The sequence below is a fragment of the Alligator mississippiensis genome, chromosome 6 (assembly GCF_030867095.1).
Source record: "Alligator mississippiensis isolate rAllMis1 chromosome 6, rAllMis1, whole genome shotgun sequence".
Classification (NCBI taxonomy): Eukaryota; Metazoa; Chordata; order Crocodylia; family Alligatoridae; genus Alligator; species Alligator mississippiensis.
Genome location: NC_081829.1, coordinates 66,469,218 through 66,483,518, shown reverse-complemented (window position 1 = coordinate 66,483,518; position 14,301 = coordinate 66,469,218). Strand labels below are relative to the sequence as shown.

The following is a 14,301-nucleotide window of genomic DNA, read 5'->3' as shown; positions in this document are numbered from 1 at the left end:
GTCTTCCAAATACTGAATCAGTTCTACTTTCCCTGCCCCACTCCCCACTACATGCTGTGGTATGGAGACACAACTCTAGTGCTCTGTCCCTTGCTATTTTGCTTTTGTTACCATTTTTTAAAATCAATGAGCTGCCTTGCATTACCCATTCAATAAAGGCTGTCTTCCTAACAAGGAGCTATATCCTCACTTCCTACTTGACTGTATCCAAATCAGGTCTCCCAGGAACCCCAAAGTATGGGTCCAAACACTCTTCATTCCCAGCCACCCCCAGTCAGAGAAGCACAACAAAGACTTCAGTTAACTGCTTGCTATTAAAGTTTATTGAACTGTTGCTTAAGAGAGAAAGGAAAGCATAAAACTGAAAAAGCCCGCAGCCACCATATACCCACCTCCCAGAACTTCTAAGGTGTGTATACAAGCACTCTTTGACACTAATTCATGCTGGGCTGGGGTCTCATTCCCACACCTGGAAATCAGACTCACAGTATTTCACAGAATTGCAAATGGGTTTCATGTCAGCAATACTTGGGAATCGTTCCATTTTTACCTATGTCCACACCCTAATTAAAGACATTTCTCTATTTAAATAAAAAATTATCATAGAAAACCAGCACAAAGCCAAAAGCTGCACCTCCAAAATTAACTCAATCACAAAATAGTACTCAACACTTTAGGAATATTTCTTCATCATTGCAATTACATCCTTGTACATACGCTCAGCTGCATCCATTCCCCAGATGAAATCCCAATGCACCCAGTCAGAAATACTCTTGTGGTACACTAGGTTAGTAATTCGAGGAAGCGAAAGTGCTGTGTCCTCAGGGTGGCAAACCCAATCCTCTCCACCACTCCATACAGCTGTAGGCACAGTCATATCTTTTATTTTATAGAAAGGAGGGGTGCTCTAAGGAAAGAACAGTGATCAAGATGTTAAAAAATATTGGAAAAAAACAGTTACAACAAGGGACAGATCCAGAGGGGATGCAGTGGCACAGCTGCACCTTGGGAGCCTCTGGGAACTTTTTTAAGTTCCTACAGCCGGCAAAAATACGCTCCTTTTCCCCTTCCTGCTCAAAAAAAAGGCCTTGCCCTGACCCTTCCCCCCAATCCCTACCCCTCCTCCCCATTTCCTGCCTGTCTTTCCCTACTGTCCCAAGGGCATAGAAGCACCAGAGCCATTCGTGCCTGCTGTGCAGGGGCTGGGCTCAGCTGAGGATGGACAGGGTGGGGAGGGGGGAACTCTCCAGTTGCCCTGTTGCCACTATCCCCTCTCCACCTGAGCCCAGCCCCATCTCAGCTCTTCTAGTTATGGATCTTCCCTGCACACCTTCCCCCCCCAGCAATAGAGAATGCAGCAGAGGCAAGTAGAGGAATGGGGTGGAAGGAGGGTATCACCTCTGAGCAGGAAGGGGAAAAGGGAATATGTCACCTGCTTTAGGACTTTAAAAACTCCCCAGAAGCTCCCACAGCATAGTCTGCCCACAGTGATGGGGCAGAAGTGGCTGGGATCAGGGGGTGCAGCCACCACTGCAGGCCACTTCCACACCACAACTTAGAAAAATCTTGGATCTGCCGCTGGTTACAGAATATATTTATAAATCAGCACTGCACAGAATGCAGCTGACTATATGGAACCAGCCTGTCCTATACGGCAAAACCTGTGACCACAGGGGGCCCCACACCTAAGGGGCCCCCTGCGTCCAGCAGCTTGCCACCCCATCCCCCCACCACTGATGCTGCCACCATCAGCTTCATATCTGGCCACTCACCTTCCTCCTCCTCCCCCCGCCAGCTTCGGCCGCTATATGCCACTCCCCCCCACCAGCTTCTTCAGGGCAAGGGGCCACAAAACTACTTGTTGCAGGGGCCCCAAAAAGTTGTGGGCCAGCCCTGGATCTGCATGTTCCAGACAAGCAAGGAAGAGCCAAGAAGGGATATGTCTCTACTGGGATCACTTTTTTTTTTTTTAATTATCTGTGTGGAGTTGTTAAACAGGGTAAATGAGCTCACAGCTCACTACCTCAAAATCTCTGCCATTTGACATGGAATTTTATTCAAGAAGGATTGACAATGACATAACCTACCTGATTGTATTTCTCATTGTTCTTACTGCCATAGTCAAAGCATTTTAATTCCCCAGTCTTTGCACACTCGAAAAGAAAATAAAGAGGAGATAAACATACCATACACATTGAATTTGATGAGGGCTGTCATTATTCCCTCAATCCAAAAGGGAAGCAGCCAGCTACTGCCTAATGGGGTATAAGAGGGCCGTAATCTTCCCTGATAAAACACATTGTCAAATTAGCCTGATACTGGATGCCTGAACCCCAAGTACAAAAGGGAATATTTCTAATGTAATTTCAATTACAAGTATTACACACATTCTACACTCTCACCCGGGAAGCAATCAGAATTGAGTAGCGATAGACTCAATCCATTAAGACTATAGACAGATCATATAATCCATTTCAATACATATGGAAAATAAGCTGGTTAACCAGTATTATAAATTCAGAGACTCTACCTGACGCAGATGAATAGCATTTTTTACAGAAGTGTAGTCTGGGAAGTGTGATATATACACATCTGTCCGACTCTGCAAGGGAAAACTATTTTAGATGTTTGTGTTTTCTATAGGCAAAAACAAGCTGACCAAAGCAAACATCCATGGTAACAAAAAATGATTTCAATCATTACAGTAGGAAATGCCATAAAATGTCAATAATCTAGAAAGTCATGTTATTGGCATAGTGAAAACTAACATACTTCTTGCAAATTTAAAAGAGCCCTCAAAAACTGAGCCCTCAAATAGCAGTACTGGTATATTGGAATTTTAAACCCTTTAAATCATTATCATTGCTATTCCTCTTCTTCCTCTCAGTTTATTATATGCATTGTCTGGGTCTTATGGCAATTAGTTCCTAAAATCTTTGGGGCAGGCAATTATATGAACAGAACATCGAGGAATGGGAAAAATGGAGATGTGTAGAGCTTCCCTGGTCACACTTTAGATTACTATTTTCCTCATTAGTGGACCATATTAAGTACTGGGCTAATAAAGGAAAAATAATTTGACTTCTGTCTAAACTTACAGCCTGTACTATACTTCCTAGGAGTATTTGTGTTATTTGCACAAAGAGAAAGGGCCAAAAATCAAATAGAAATCCTGTTTTTATTTTGTCTCTCTACTGTTGTATATTATTTCTTGTTATACATTTTTGTATCATACGTTATGTTCTGTTTTATTTAAACTGATAGACTGTGTACTCTGATTTTACCAACCATTCTAAACTACATAATTTTTTTGTCAATGAAAGCTATAAAAAATTACTACAGTACTAGATTATGGTCTTACCGGTGACTCGTTTATAAAGTATTGCTAAAATATTCATAGATACTTTAATAAATGCTTAGTTATGCAGAAGGCCAGCAAATTGAGAGTTGGTTTATAGCATAGCTTCATTCAAGCACACTTATAATTTTCTATAATCTATGTCATTCATGCCTTTAGCAAATTTATAACATCTAATCAGCATTTATTAACTTTAAAAAACTATTTCTAAAGAGATTTGTAATTTAATTATGGTCTTTTACCAAATAAGGGTTTCAACAAATTCCAAATGATCACCAGGTTTCCAAGATTTTTTGCAATTCTGGGGATAAGATTTAACTCATCTTCCATTGGTTAATAATTCCTGGTCAAAAAGTATTAAGCCTGGTGATACTGTCTGGGTGCATCTATATGACCTAGGATGTCAAGGAGTCCAGAGGGGAGGTCAGCCCTGGGCTCTGGGTAGCAAAGTCTGATGGCTGGGAGCTGGCTGGGGCATGAGGAAGATAAAGTACAGGGCTAGATGGCAGCCAGCCTGCACACTTTAACACAATCATTCCCCAGCCAGCCCATCATAGTCTACACATGTTTGATCAGAATTAATGTACTGTGCTCTAATACCAGTGCACATGTAGACTGTGATGCTTTACTGCAGAGCTAATTAGTCAACTCCTCATAAAGTGCACATGTAGAAGCACCCTGCAGCTGCTTAACTTATTAAAAAATTCTGTTAACTGAAATTTGTTATCAGCTCTTGAGTTTTTCTAGTTCAAAACTCAAAAACACATAGCATACAAAAAAGTTTGTATAACATTTTACAGTTCACAGAAATATTCTTATTGACATTAAATTAAGAATTTATCCAGTTGCTGTTCATTAAATAACTTTCAGCCAATTTATTCTGGAAACTGCATATACAGGCACTCCTCATTTAATGACCGAGTTCTGTTCCTGCGACTAGGTCGTTAAGCGAATTGGTCGATAAGCGAGGAGCCTTCCCTTGATACTGTGTGCCTTGGCTTGAGACACCGCGCTGCCGTTTCCACAATACGTTTCGTACAATACCGACTGCTCAGAGAGCTGGTCGTAAGTCCGTGTGGTCGTTAAACAGGTAGGTCGTTAAGTGAGGAGTACCTGTATTCAAAATAGTAGATTTTGAATCTTCAGTGATCTAGTCATCAGCAGGGGTCCTGGTTTTCTCTGATAAAAATTCACAAATTCTCTGACAAAACCCCCAAAATCCATTATTAAAATTAAAAGCCCCCTGCAGCACCCCCCCCCCAAGCATGCTGGTGCCCCTCATGCCCCCCAGTGCCTCCCCCCAGCCCTGCTGCTGCCCTTCACTGCCCCCGGTTTTTCAGTGCTTTTTCTTTGAAGTACATGTAAATATTGTGGGCAGGAGTACACTAACAATGCAACAAGAATGAAGAAACATTTAATAAAATACATAGAAACTGTTCTAAAAGAGTACAAGCCACATACAGAAAACTAATACAACAAAGTGGTGGAACAACATCATCTGAGAAAAGTCTACTTCAGGAATCCTATGTAAGTAAACAAATTAATATGTTAACACACAGTATAGATTAGCATCTATATTGTTCTAAAACATTATAATTTTAAAAGTTGTTAATGCAACTCTGAACTATTATTTATTTAAAATATTTGTATCCTGCTTTTCTGCTTGAACTAAGCACCCAAAGTGGTTTAAGCTGAACAATATATTTTAAAAAAATACATAATAGATATGTTCACTGTTTCAGCCCAGGAGAACGAGCTTAGTCCTCTGCCCGATGGCAGAGGCCAGACTACTTCCCTTTGGCTCTGCAGTCCCAGGGCAACTGAGCAGCAAGTTGAGCAGCAAAGTGCTCTTTCTGGCAGGGAGGAAGGAAGCAAGTTCCCTGCCACTTCTCCTTCTCCTTCTGATGGATGAGACCAGACTAGAATAGGCTAAAATAAAAATCTCTCTCCACTTCTGTTGCATGAACTTGGTAACTCAAGTGAAATAGCAGATTTGCAAAAAAATGGAAAATGAAAATGTTGAGCTGCCAGGTCTGGGAGAAGAAGAAGCAAGATCCTCACTTTCAAGATCATTGTCACCAGATATGTGATCCACGATGAATGAATAGCTGTTCAAAACAGTCAAGCTTTTTATCAAGCTTTGTGGACAAAAGTCAAAAGAAGATCAAGAAAAAGCAGGTGAGACATTAGCTCAAGCTATATTTGCAGGTGGTACACCTCTTTCCATAACTGAAAATCAATACTGGAAGGAACATTATAAACTAATTCACCCATCATATAAGTTACTGTTACATTATCACTCATCACATTCTCTCTTAGATAGAGAGTATGACGGAGTTTAAAAATAGTTATTCAAAGGATTGGTCAAGCAAAATCACTGACTCTGATGTCAGATGGATAGACTGACATACAAGGAAATCCTTTATAGAACATTATGTTAGCAACACCTGAACCAATATTCCTGAAAGCAATTGCTACCAAAATCTTCTCATCATACAGGATCATCATACAAATTACTGATTGAAAATATTGAAAGTGCAGGTCCCTCCAGGGTACAAGCCCTTGTAACTGATAATGCGAGTAACATGAAAGCTGCATGGCAAATACCAAAGGCAAAGTATCCTCATGTAATAATATGTGGCTTTCTTGCTCATGGGTTGAATCTTCTGGCAAAGGACATAAGTAAATGTGAATACAATGAAGACAATAGTGGCAAACTGAAAAGTGATTGTGAAGGTGTTTAACAATCATCATGTTACTAATCAGACTTTGAAAAAATTACAGAATGAGAACCAGAGGAAGTAAAGTGCACTTTTATTGCCAGAAGAATCTAGCTGGGGCTCAGCTACAAAGTGTTTACATAGTTTTCTGTCCACAAAGAACTGTTTGCAGTCTGCTTCAATGAATGATGCAGTATCCCAGATTATTCCCGTTAAGTAGATTCTCAACAATGATGTGTTCTGGGTTCAAGTTCAAGGAGCATTCAATTTGCTATTACCAGTTTCAGTGGCTATCAAGAAACTTGAAGGAGATGCACCAAGTCTTTCAAATATTTCAGAGATATTCAGACAACTAAATGAAAATATAATTGAGCTTTTGCCTTCTTCACCTCTATGCAAAAAAGAAGTAGTAAAACAAATGTTTACTAAGAGATCTGAGTTTTGCTCTTATCTAGTTAATCTGGCAGCAAACCTTTCAGATCCTCAACACAGAGGAAAACATTTATCAGAAGATTAATTATCTACTGCTCTCAATACAATTATGGAAGTAGCTAAGAATGTTTCCAACATCAACGAAATAGCTACGATGACATGCTAAAACCATCCTTTAGCAAAAGAAAATGTGGTTCAAGTAGTTCTGAATCAGATTTGCCTCAATCTGATTCTGAAATAGAACTAATAAATACTGCAAGTGATTCTACAGATAGTGACAGTGAAACTGGAGGTTCCACAATGACCTCAGTGGAAGAATTAAACTCTGTTGAAGTAGCTGAGTAGACAACCATGGCATATCAAGCACAGTTCTTTGGGTGGGCTAAAATCAGTGTCAATGTTTTCAGTGCCATCATTTTTTTCCTTAAATTTAAACAAACAATGTAAGGAAAGTACATGCTATTGCATATTTGTGGCAGGGCACAGACTGGAACCAAGCAGCCAGCAGGTGCTTCATTGTGGCAGCCATTTTAGATCTCTGGCTGCCCATATAAACAGGGCAGTTTGCTGCTGGTAAGCCAGGCAGTAACAGTGCCTGGCTTCAAGGCTCCATAACTTCCTTTAGGTAAGAGCAGGAGCTGTAGAGGATGGTTTGGAGCCTCCTGGTCCTGGCCATGACCTAAAACTGTACCCTGCAGGGAGTGAGTGGCCTGGTGGGGCTCTCAGTGGCGTGGGAGCCCCCAGGAAATGCCAGGCCAGTTGTCACCCTGGTGAAAGGCAGGTAGAGGCACCTTAACCCTAGCCCTCACCTACAAGTGGGTCATGTAACACCGGAGGTAGTTGGGGCCAGGCAACAGCTGAGCCCTGTGGGATGCAAGACCCCTAGGAGGGAGAGTGGGATCCAGGTATGGCTGCAGACACCTGAGCCCTGTGGGGTATAGAACTCTGAGGAAAGGTAGTTGGGCCCAGGCATGGCTATGGCCACCTGAGCCCTCCGGGAATGGAAACCTCATGGCCCCAAGTGAGGGGGCAGTGTGGAGCCCCAAGTGAAGGTGGGGGCAGAGATGAGTAGCCCCAGTGAGGGGGCAGTGTGGAGCCCCAGTGAGAGGGGTGGGAATGAGGACCCCAGTGAGAGGACAGCCCCAGTGAGGGGGCGGAGATATGGAGCCCCAGTGAAGGGGGGCAGTGGGAGATGTAGAGTCCCAGTGAGGGGGTAGCCCCAATGAGGGGGCTGTGTGGAGCCCCATTGAGGGGGCAGAGATGAGGAGCCTCAGTGAAGCGGGGGAAAAACCAGAGGGCTGAGAGCCCAGTATGTTTATATAGAGAGAGTTGCCCTCGGAAGGGGCCAGAGCAAGCTTAGACCTGGTTGGGTAACTGGCTTGCCACTACCCCAGTGAGGGTTGCAGGAGAGGCCCAAAAGATGGTACGTCTGCCACCCAAGGTACGAACTAGATAAAGGCTATGGCTTAAGGGGCTCGCTCCAAGAGGGAGCAAGATAGCATAAGTTGTCGATGTGTGAAAGAGACTCTGTAAGAAGGGGTAGAGTGTGAGAGGCCCTCATGAGAGGAGGGTGGTATGCATGTGAGTGTGTCTGAGGCCTGACAACAAGGCCTAAGCTTGGTCCGTCTGTAGGCCGGAAGCGCTGTATCATCTGGATGCCAACTGTGAGGCTTGGGCTGCAGTGTAGGGGAGGATCCGAGCTGCAGATAGTGCCCCATGGGCAGCCTCCCACCTTAATTAACATCATAATTTATTAAGAACAAGTCATGGCAGGTGAATCAGGTGGGTGGCGTGCCCAAAGGCAAGTAGGGAAACTGACACTGGCTAGTCAGGGAGCAACACTTTGCCACAGTATTGTCTTTACATTTTTACAAGTATTCCAATAAAAATAATTTCTTTCCACATACAACTTTGGATTTGTTTGAATATAGCATTTAAACCACATTAAGTATGCTGTATTTAATTTTTTTCCTAATCAAATATTTCAGTTCAAATACTTATGGCTATTGAGACATAAAATTAACATGGGGGTAGCTTTTTAGTTTTGTTTACTAAATATAAGTCAAATAAGCATGCTAAATCAGATCACACTCTATTTAGGGCATTGGAAAATTTTTTCTGGAAAACACACATCTCTGCCCACTAGGGCAGTGTGAAGCTTTGGGTGTTGATTTGATTTGGAGGAGATTCGACCTGATTCGGTGGCCAAATCTCCAAATCTGAATTGAATCAGGAGACCAATAAAAAGGTCTGAATCAATTTGAAGCTCTCTGAATCAATTCAGAAATGATTCGGAGAGCTTCAGGGATTCAGGCAGTCCCCACTCACTGCCGCAGGGAGCTAGACCCGGACTCCATGCTGGTAAGTAGAGGGCAGGGGGGAGCTGGAAGGGGGGGACCCCAGCCAGGTCCCAACCCCACCCTGCTCCCCCAGCCTCCCTGAGCACCCCTTGACCCTTGCCCACTCTCCCAGTGCCCCCCCCCATGGCTTCCCTGTCCAGCCCCAGCTCGTTATTCTTTAAAAATGGTCCCACACTCACCAGCTGCTGTTGGGGCCTCTAGGGGCTCATGACAGAGCCCCCCATGAAGTGAGGGCAGTGGGGAGCAGCAGGGATCACCCCCCCACCTGGCAGGAGCCAGTGAGAGTGGGGCTTCCCCCCCAAGCCGATGCTGGGCCCAGGTGGGGCAACCATTGATGGGGCTGGGAGAGAGGGCAGGGGCCAGTGAGTGTCAGGCAGCAGCCAGTGAGTGTTGGGCTTCTTTTTTTATAAAGAGCTGGGAGGCTAGGGCCAGGCAGGGCAGCCATTGATGGGGCTGGGAAAGTGGGCAGGGGATGAGGCCTGTTTGATTTGGAAATTCAGCTGATCCGGCAGAGAGTGAATCTCCAAATCAGATTTGGCTGAATCGATTTGGGACAGTAATTCAAATCACCGAATTAAATCACTGTCCCCTGAATCAGCCGAATCCAAAGCAAATACTAGTCACTTTGCACAGGCCTACCACCCATCCTCTTACTCAAGGCAGGATCATCCCTGACTAAACTATCTCAGCCAGGTGTGTCTAACTTGTTCTTCAAAATTTCCAAGGATGAAAATTTCACAACATCTCTACGTAGCCTGTTCCAAAGCTTGATTGCCCTCATAGTCAGAAAGTTCCTCCTAATCTCCAATTTAAATTTCCTCTGCTGCAACTTCAAGCTGTTGCTCCTAGTTCTGTCCCTCCACAGCCACAGAGAAAAGCACATCTCCAACCTCTGTGTATTTGCCTCTCAGGTATTTGAAGACTTAACAAATCTCCCCTTAGTCCTCCAGGTTAAATAACCCTAGTTCTTTCCTCATAAAACTTGCTTCCCAAGCCTGTTATAATTGTTGTCACTCTGTACTGGACTCTTTCCAAGCTGTCCTCACTCTTCCTGAAGTATGGTGCCCTAAACTGCACACAGTACTCCAGGTGAGGCCTCACCAGTGCTGAACTGAAAGGAGGAATCACTTCCCTTGACTTGCAAGGTAACACTTCTGTTAGCACAACCCAGTATTCTCTTGGCCTTTTTCATAGCAAGAGCACTCTGTTGGCTCATATTCAGCTTACTGTCTACTGTATCCCTAAATCCTTCTCTGCAGCACTACAGTCTAGACAGCTGTTCCCCAATCTGTATTTGTGTGCATATAATTATTCTGGCCCAAATGCAGATCTTTATATTTGTCCTTGTTGAATTTCATTTGACTGACTGTGGACCATTTTTTCAGTCTATTGAAGTCATTCTGGATCTTAGTCCTGCCCTCCAGTGTCTGCAATTACACCCAGTTCAGTGTCATCTGCAAATTTGCTAAGCATGCACTCAGTGATATCACTCAAACCATTAATGGGAAGATTCAACAAGACTGGATCAGGGACAGACCCATGGGGAATCCCACTTGATATCACGGGCCAACTACACATTGAGCCATTGATGACTACACATTAAGTATGATGATCCAACCACGTACGTATTCACCTTGCAGTACTTTGGCCCACTCTTTATTTCCTTAGCTTGTTGTAATGAGTTGTAGTCATTGCTCCTTTTTGTGAGTCAGAAAAAGGCAGATGTGTCAGAAAGACTGAGGTAAAGAATTTTTTTTTTCAGCAGGCTAATCCAAGAAAAGTATGTGAATAATGCAAACTTGTCCTGTATTGTGTATGTATTGTTTCCTCACAGGTATAAACTAGGCTATTTGACACTCAATGGAAGACAAGGTACATTTGTACCTTATCTACTAATCAGAGTACATTTTGTACAAGGCAAGCTCACTGGAGGACAGTATGTGGCCTAAGATACACCGAGAGATTCATACATTATTATGATTAAGTGATTCAGGCCTTCCTGTTTCTGCATGGGAATATGATTATCTATAAGCCCTAAAAACACTTGCCAGTGACATTTCATTCAGTAAACAATATCCATTGTTCCTGGAGCTAGATGAGAGAAAACAAAGAAAACAAATGAAGATTAGAAGGAAACAGAGCAGACTTGGAAGAAGGCTGAAGTTGGCAGATGGTAAACTGAGCGGCCAGAGGTAGGCAAGAAAGGTAGTTATATGGTGGAGCTCATTGAAAGCATCTTTGTTTAACTGTCTTTTGAAAGAGAAGGCTGATCCAATAACAATGGATTTTTGAGGGGTGGGGATAGGGAGTGGGGTGTTGAATTAATTTAGTTAAAATAAATTTTGATAGAAAAATCTCTCATAGTTTAATCCTGAAATGGAAAAAATATTTCCTGTAGAATGAGAATTCCATTGTTCAGGCAAACTGCTTCACATGCATGGTCCCAATGCCTGTATGCAGGGGAACTCACCCTATCACTAATTTAATGTCCAAGTGTCTTCTCCAACCTCCCATCTCCTGAAGTACCCTCTTTACTCCTTTGGAACAGAAAAGTCACTGTGGCAAAAGGGAGAGTTTTTATCTCCTCGTTACCCCGCACATATCTTCAGGACCAGCCCACCCACCTTGCTGGGTGCATGAGCCTAATTAAGCAGTAACAACATAGGAAAATAAAATTTCAGCATATATATATATTATATATAAAAATTAAAATTTCAATGATTAACTAATTTATTCATTAGGAAAATAAAATATAACTAACCTTAAAAAGTGCCTCCGGGAGGGACAGAAGATATGAGACAGGACCTATTGTGTGCTGAAATGTATATAAGGGACCCAATGCAAAAAACATTTTGATTTTTTGAGCCAACTCTGGCATTGCTGAAAATGCTACAAAATCTGAAAAATCACAAGAGAATATGGCAATCTTGCAAAAAAAAAAAATTGTCATTTTATCACTTTACTGATAGCATCAATGAAGAAATTTTGTTTTTCCCTATGAAAAAAATGAATATTTTATTAATATAATTCTGATGGCAAATGCCCAGCTGGCTCTGCTCAGAACTCCACCCTTCAACTGGAAGCTCTGCTACTCAGGTGAAAATCTAGAAAGAAGAGTATAGGCCAGCTACCTCCATGAGCAGTACTCATGGAACATCATTCAGAAGTTCCCTTCCAGTTCCCTACTCCATGAGCTGCCTGGGGAACAAAAGAGAACAACTGAAAGGAGCCCAAGAGCTACATTATGTGATGTAAGACTGTCTATTATTACTCTTCTTCACCAACCAGGGATTACTGAAAAAATACAGCATTCCAGCTCTGCCCTTCCAGACTGCATTATGTCATCTGCAATACTTCCCACCTTCTTCACAAGTTTTCCCCATATTCCTTGCACACAATTTATCGGTAACAATAAGTCTGTTCACAGAAAAGCTTGAGGTACCCACTCCTGAAACAACATCACAGATCAAGGAGATTCACAGCAGTCTAAACCAGGTGTTGTCAACCAAGGGTATGTGTACCCCCAGGGATACTTGGAAAGGGGCTACGGGGTATGTGCGGGCAGCCAGGGATGGAGCACTATCACCTACCACCCTGCACTCTGCCATCTACCAGGAGCAGAGCTGGTGGAGGGGTGGGAGGCAAGGGCAGCAGCTCCCCTCTGCAGGCCGCACAGGCATCTAGCTGCCGCCACCACTGCTTGCTATGCCAAAAATGTACCCAGAAGGTGTACACTCCTTAAAAAAGGTTGAAACGCCCTAGTCTAAACCATTGACAATGTAGAGCACACAGTGAAGTTACCCAGGAAGCAGTTAAATTCCAAGTAAACAGATATATAACCATTTGGTGGAAAGTCTGTGACATTGGATATGAGGTTTAGTGCTTGCATAAATGTTTCACCTCAGTCAAAAACCCTGGCAGGTTTAAGCTGTTAGCAGCAATGAGCTGAAACCTGAAATCACTGGACTTGTATTTTCTAAGAAGCAAAAGTTTTCAGTGGAGATGCTCAATAACAGCCCCCAGATTTTGCCAAAGTCTAGTTATTAACCAGTGAAGCTGGCTATACCAAACCACCCACACCCCTTTAGGCATACAGACCCCAAACTGGGTACAAAACCATCTTAATCCTTGAAACATACCTATAGTACAGCCCTGAGCATGGCCAGCATAATATATTTTCTCCTGTCCAGTTTTGTTCAGAATGAAATTTATCATTGCAGGAAGATCATACATTGCCATTTCGTGAAAACTGAAAAGCAAATTCAAAGTTGGATGCAAGTCAATTCCCATCTCTGCACACAAACTGTAACATTAACAAGCCTTGGTGCCATAGATAAATAAAAAATTGCTCATTTCTGGTACACTGTCTAGGTAATAACAAGAGTGCTTTATATAAATGTATCATAAATCTAAAAATATACTTTTGATCAGATTACATTAAAATGAAACCATTTGGGGTCAAGCCCTAAAGACAAGAAAGGGGATATAGGTCAATTAGTACTTATATAACTGAGCAAGTAACAGTAGTTAGATAACATGCAGAAGCTCTCTGCAAATGCACATACCTAGTACAAATTTTAACTTGCTTAATTAAATTCAAATTTTACTGGAATCCACACTGCATTTCTGAACCAAGAGCTATGACAAATTATTGAAGATCATTTCATGGATTTGCGATCTGAGCTACAATTTAAATAATGCCACACCAAAAGGAAAATCTAATTCACTAAATCAGGGGTTGTCAACTTGGGGTACACAGAAGGGTGCTAAGGGGTACGTGCGGGCAGGTGGGGACAGAGCACCACCACCCACCACCCTGACGGGCAGTGGGACTCATAAAAGAAGGCTGAGAGGCGATCTTGTGGCCATCTACAAATTCATTAGGGGGATGCAGCAAGGGATTGGAGATGCTCTGTTCACCAGAGCACCTCTTGGGGTAAAAAGGAACAATGGTCACAAACTGACAGAGAGCAGATTTAGGCTAGATATCAGGAAAAACTTCTTCACGGTAAGGGTGGCCAAAATTTGGAATGGGCTTCCAAGGGAGGTGGTGCTCTCCCCTACCTTGGGGGTCTTTAAGAGAAGGTTGGATAGGCATCTGGCTGGGGTCATCTGACCCCAGCACTCTTTCCTGCCTAGGCAGGAGGTCAGACTCGATGATCTGTTGAGGTCCTTTCCAACCCTAGCATCTATGAATCCACCACCCCATGCCATGGCTTGCAATCCCCGCCCCGCTGCCCGCTCTGCATCTGGCCACCACCCCCACCCCCCTCGCTCCACGTACGGCTGCTGCTACAAGAAGGGGTAGACTCCTTTAAAAAGGTGGAAAACCCTTGCACTAAAACATTTCTGGAATATTATTTTCACAACCAATTAAAAGGAATATAACTAGTTTTCTTCAAAAAGCTATAAGTTGACTTGAAAATAATTT

The 14,301-nt window shown here is 43.0% G+C and overlaps 1 protein-coding gene across 1 annotated transcript in view; it reads right to left on the bottom strand.

Annotated features, from left to right (window-relative positions):
• Positions 1–673: 673 nt before the first annotated feature.
• The window catches only part of LOC102560557 (lipase member M), a 68,546-nt gene continuing 54,918 nt past the window's right edge, over positions 674–14,301 (bottom strand). The window contains exons 4-9 of the mRNA XM_006269070.2: positions 13,010–13,119; positions 11,632–11,768; positions 3,013–3,053; positions 2,531–2,600; positions 2,088–2,153; positions 674–907 (exon numbers count right to left, since the gene is read on the bottom strand). Of these exons, the coding sequence (XP_006269132.2) occupies positions 674–907; positions 2,088–2,153; positions 2,531–2,600; positions 3,013–3,053; positions 11,632–11,768; positions 13,010–13,119 (658 nt within the window). The remainder of the gene's footprint in view (positions 908–2,087; positions 2,154–2,530; positions 2,601–3,012; positions 3,054–11,631; positions 11,769–13,009; positions 13,120–14,301) is intronic.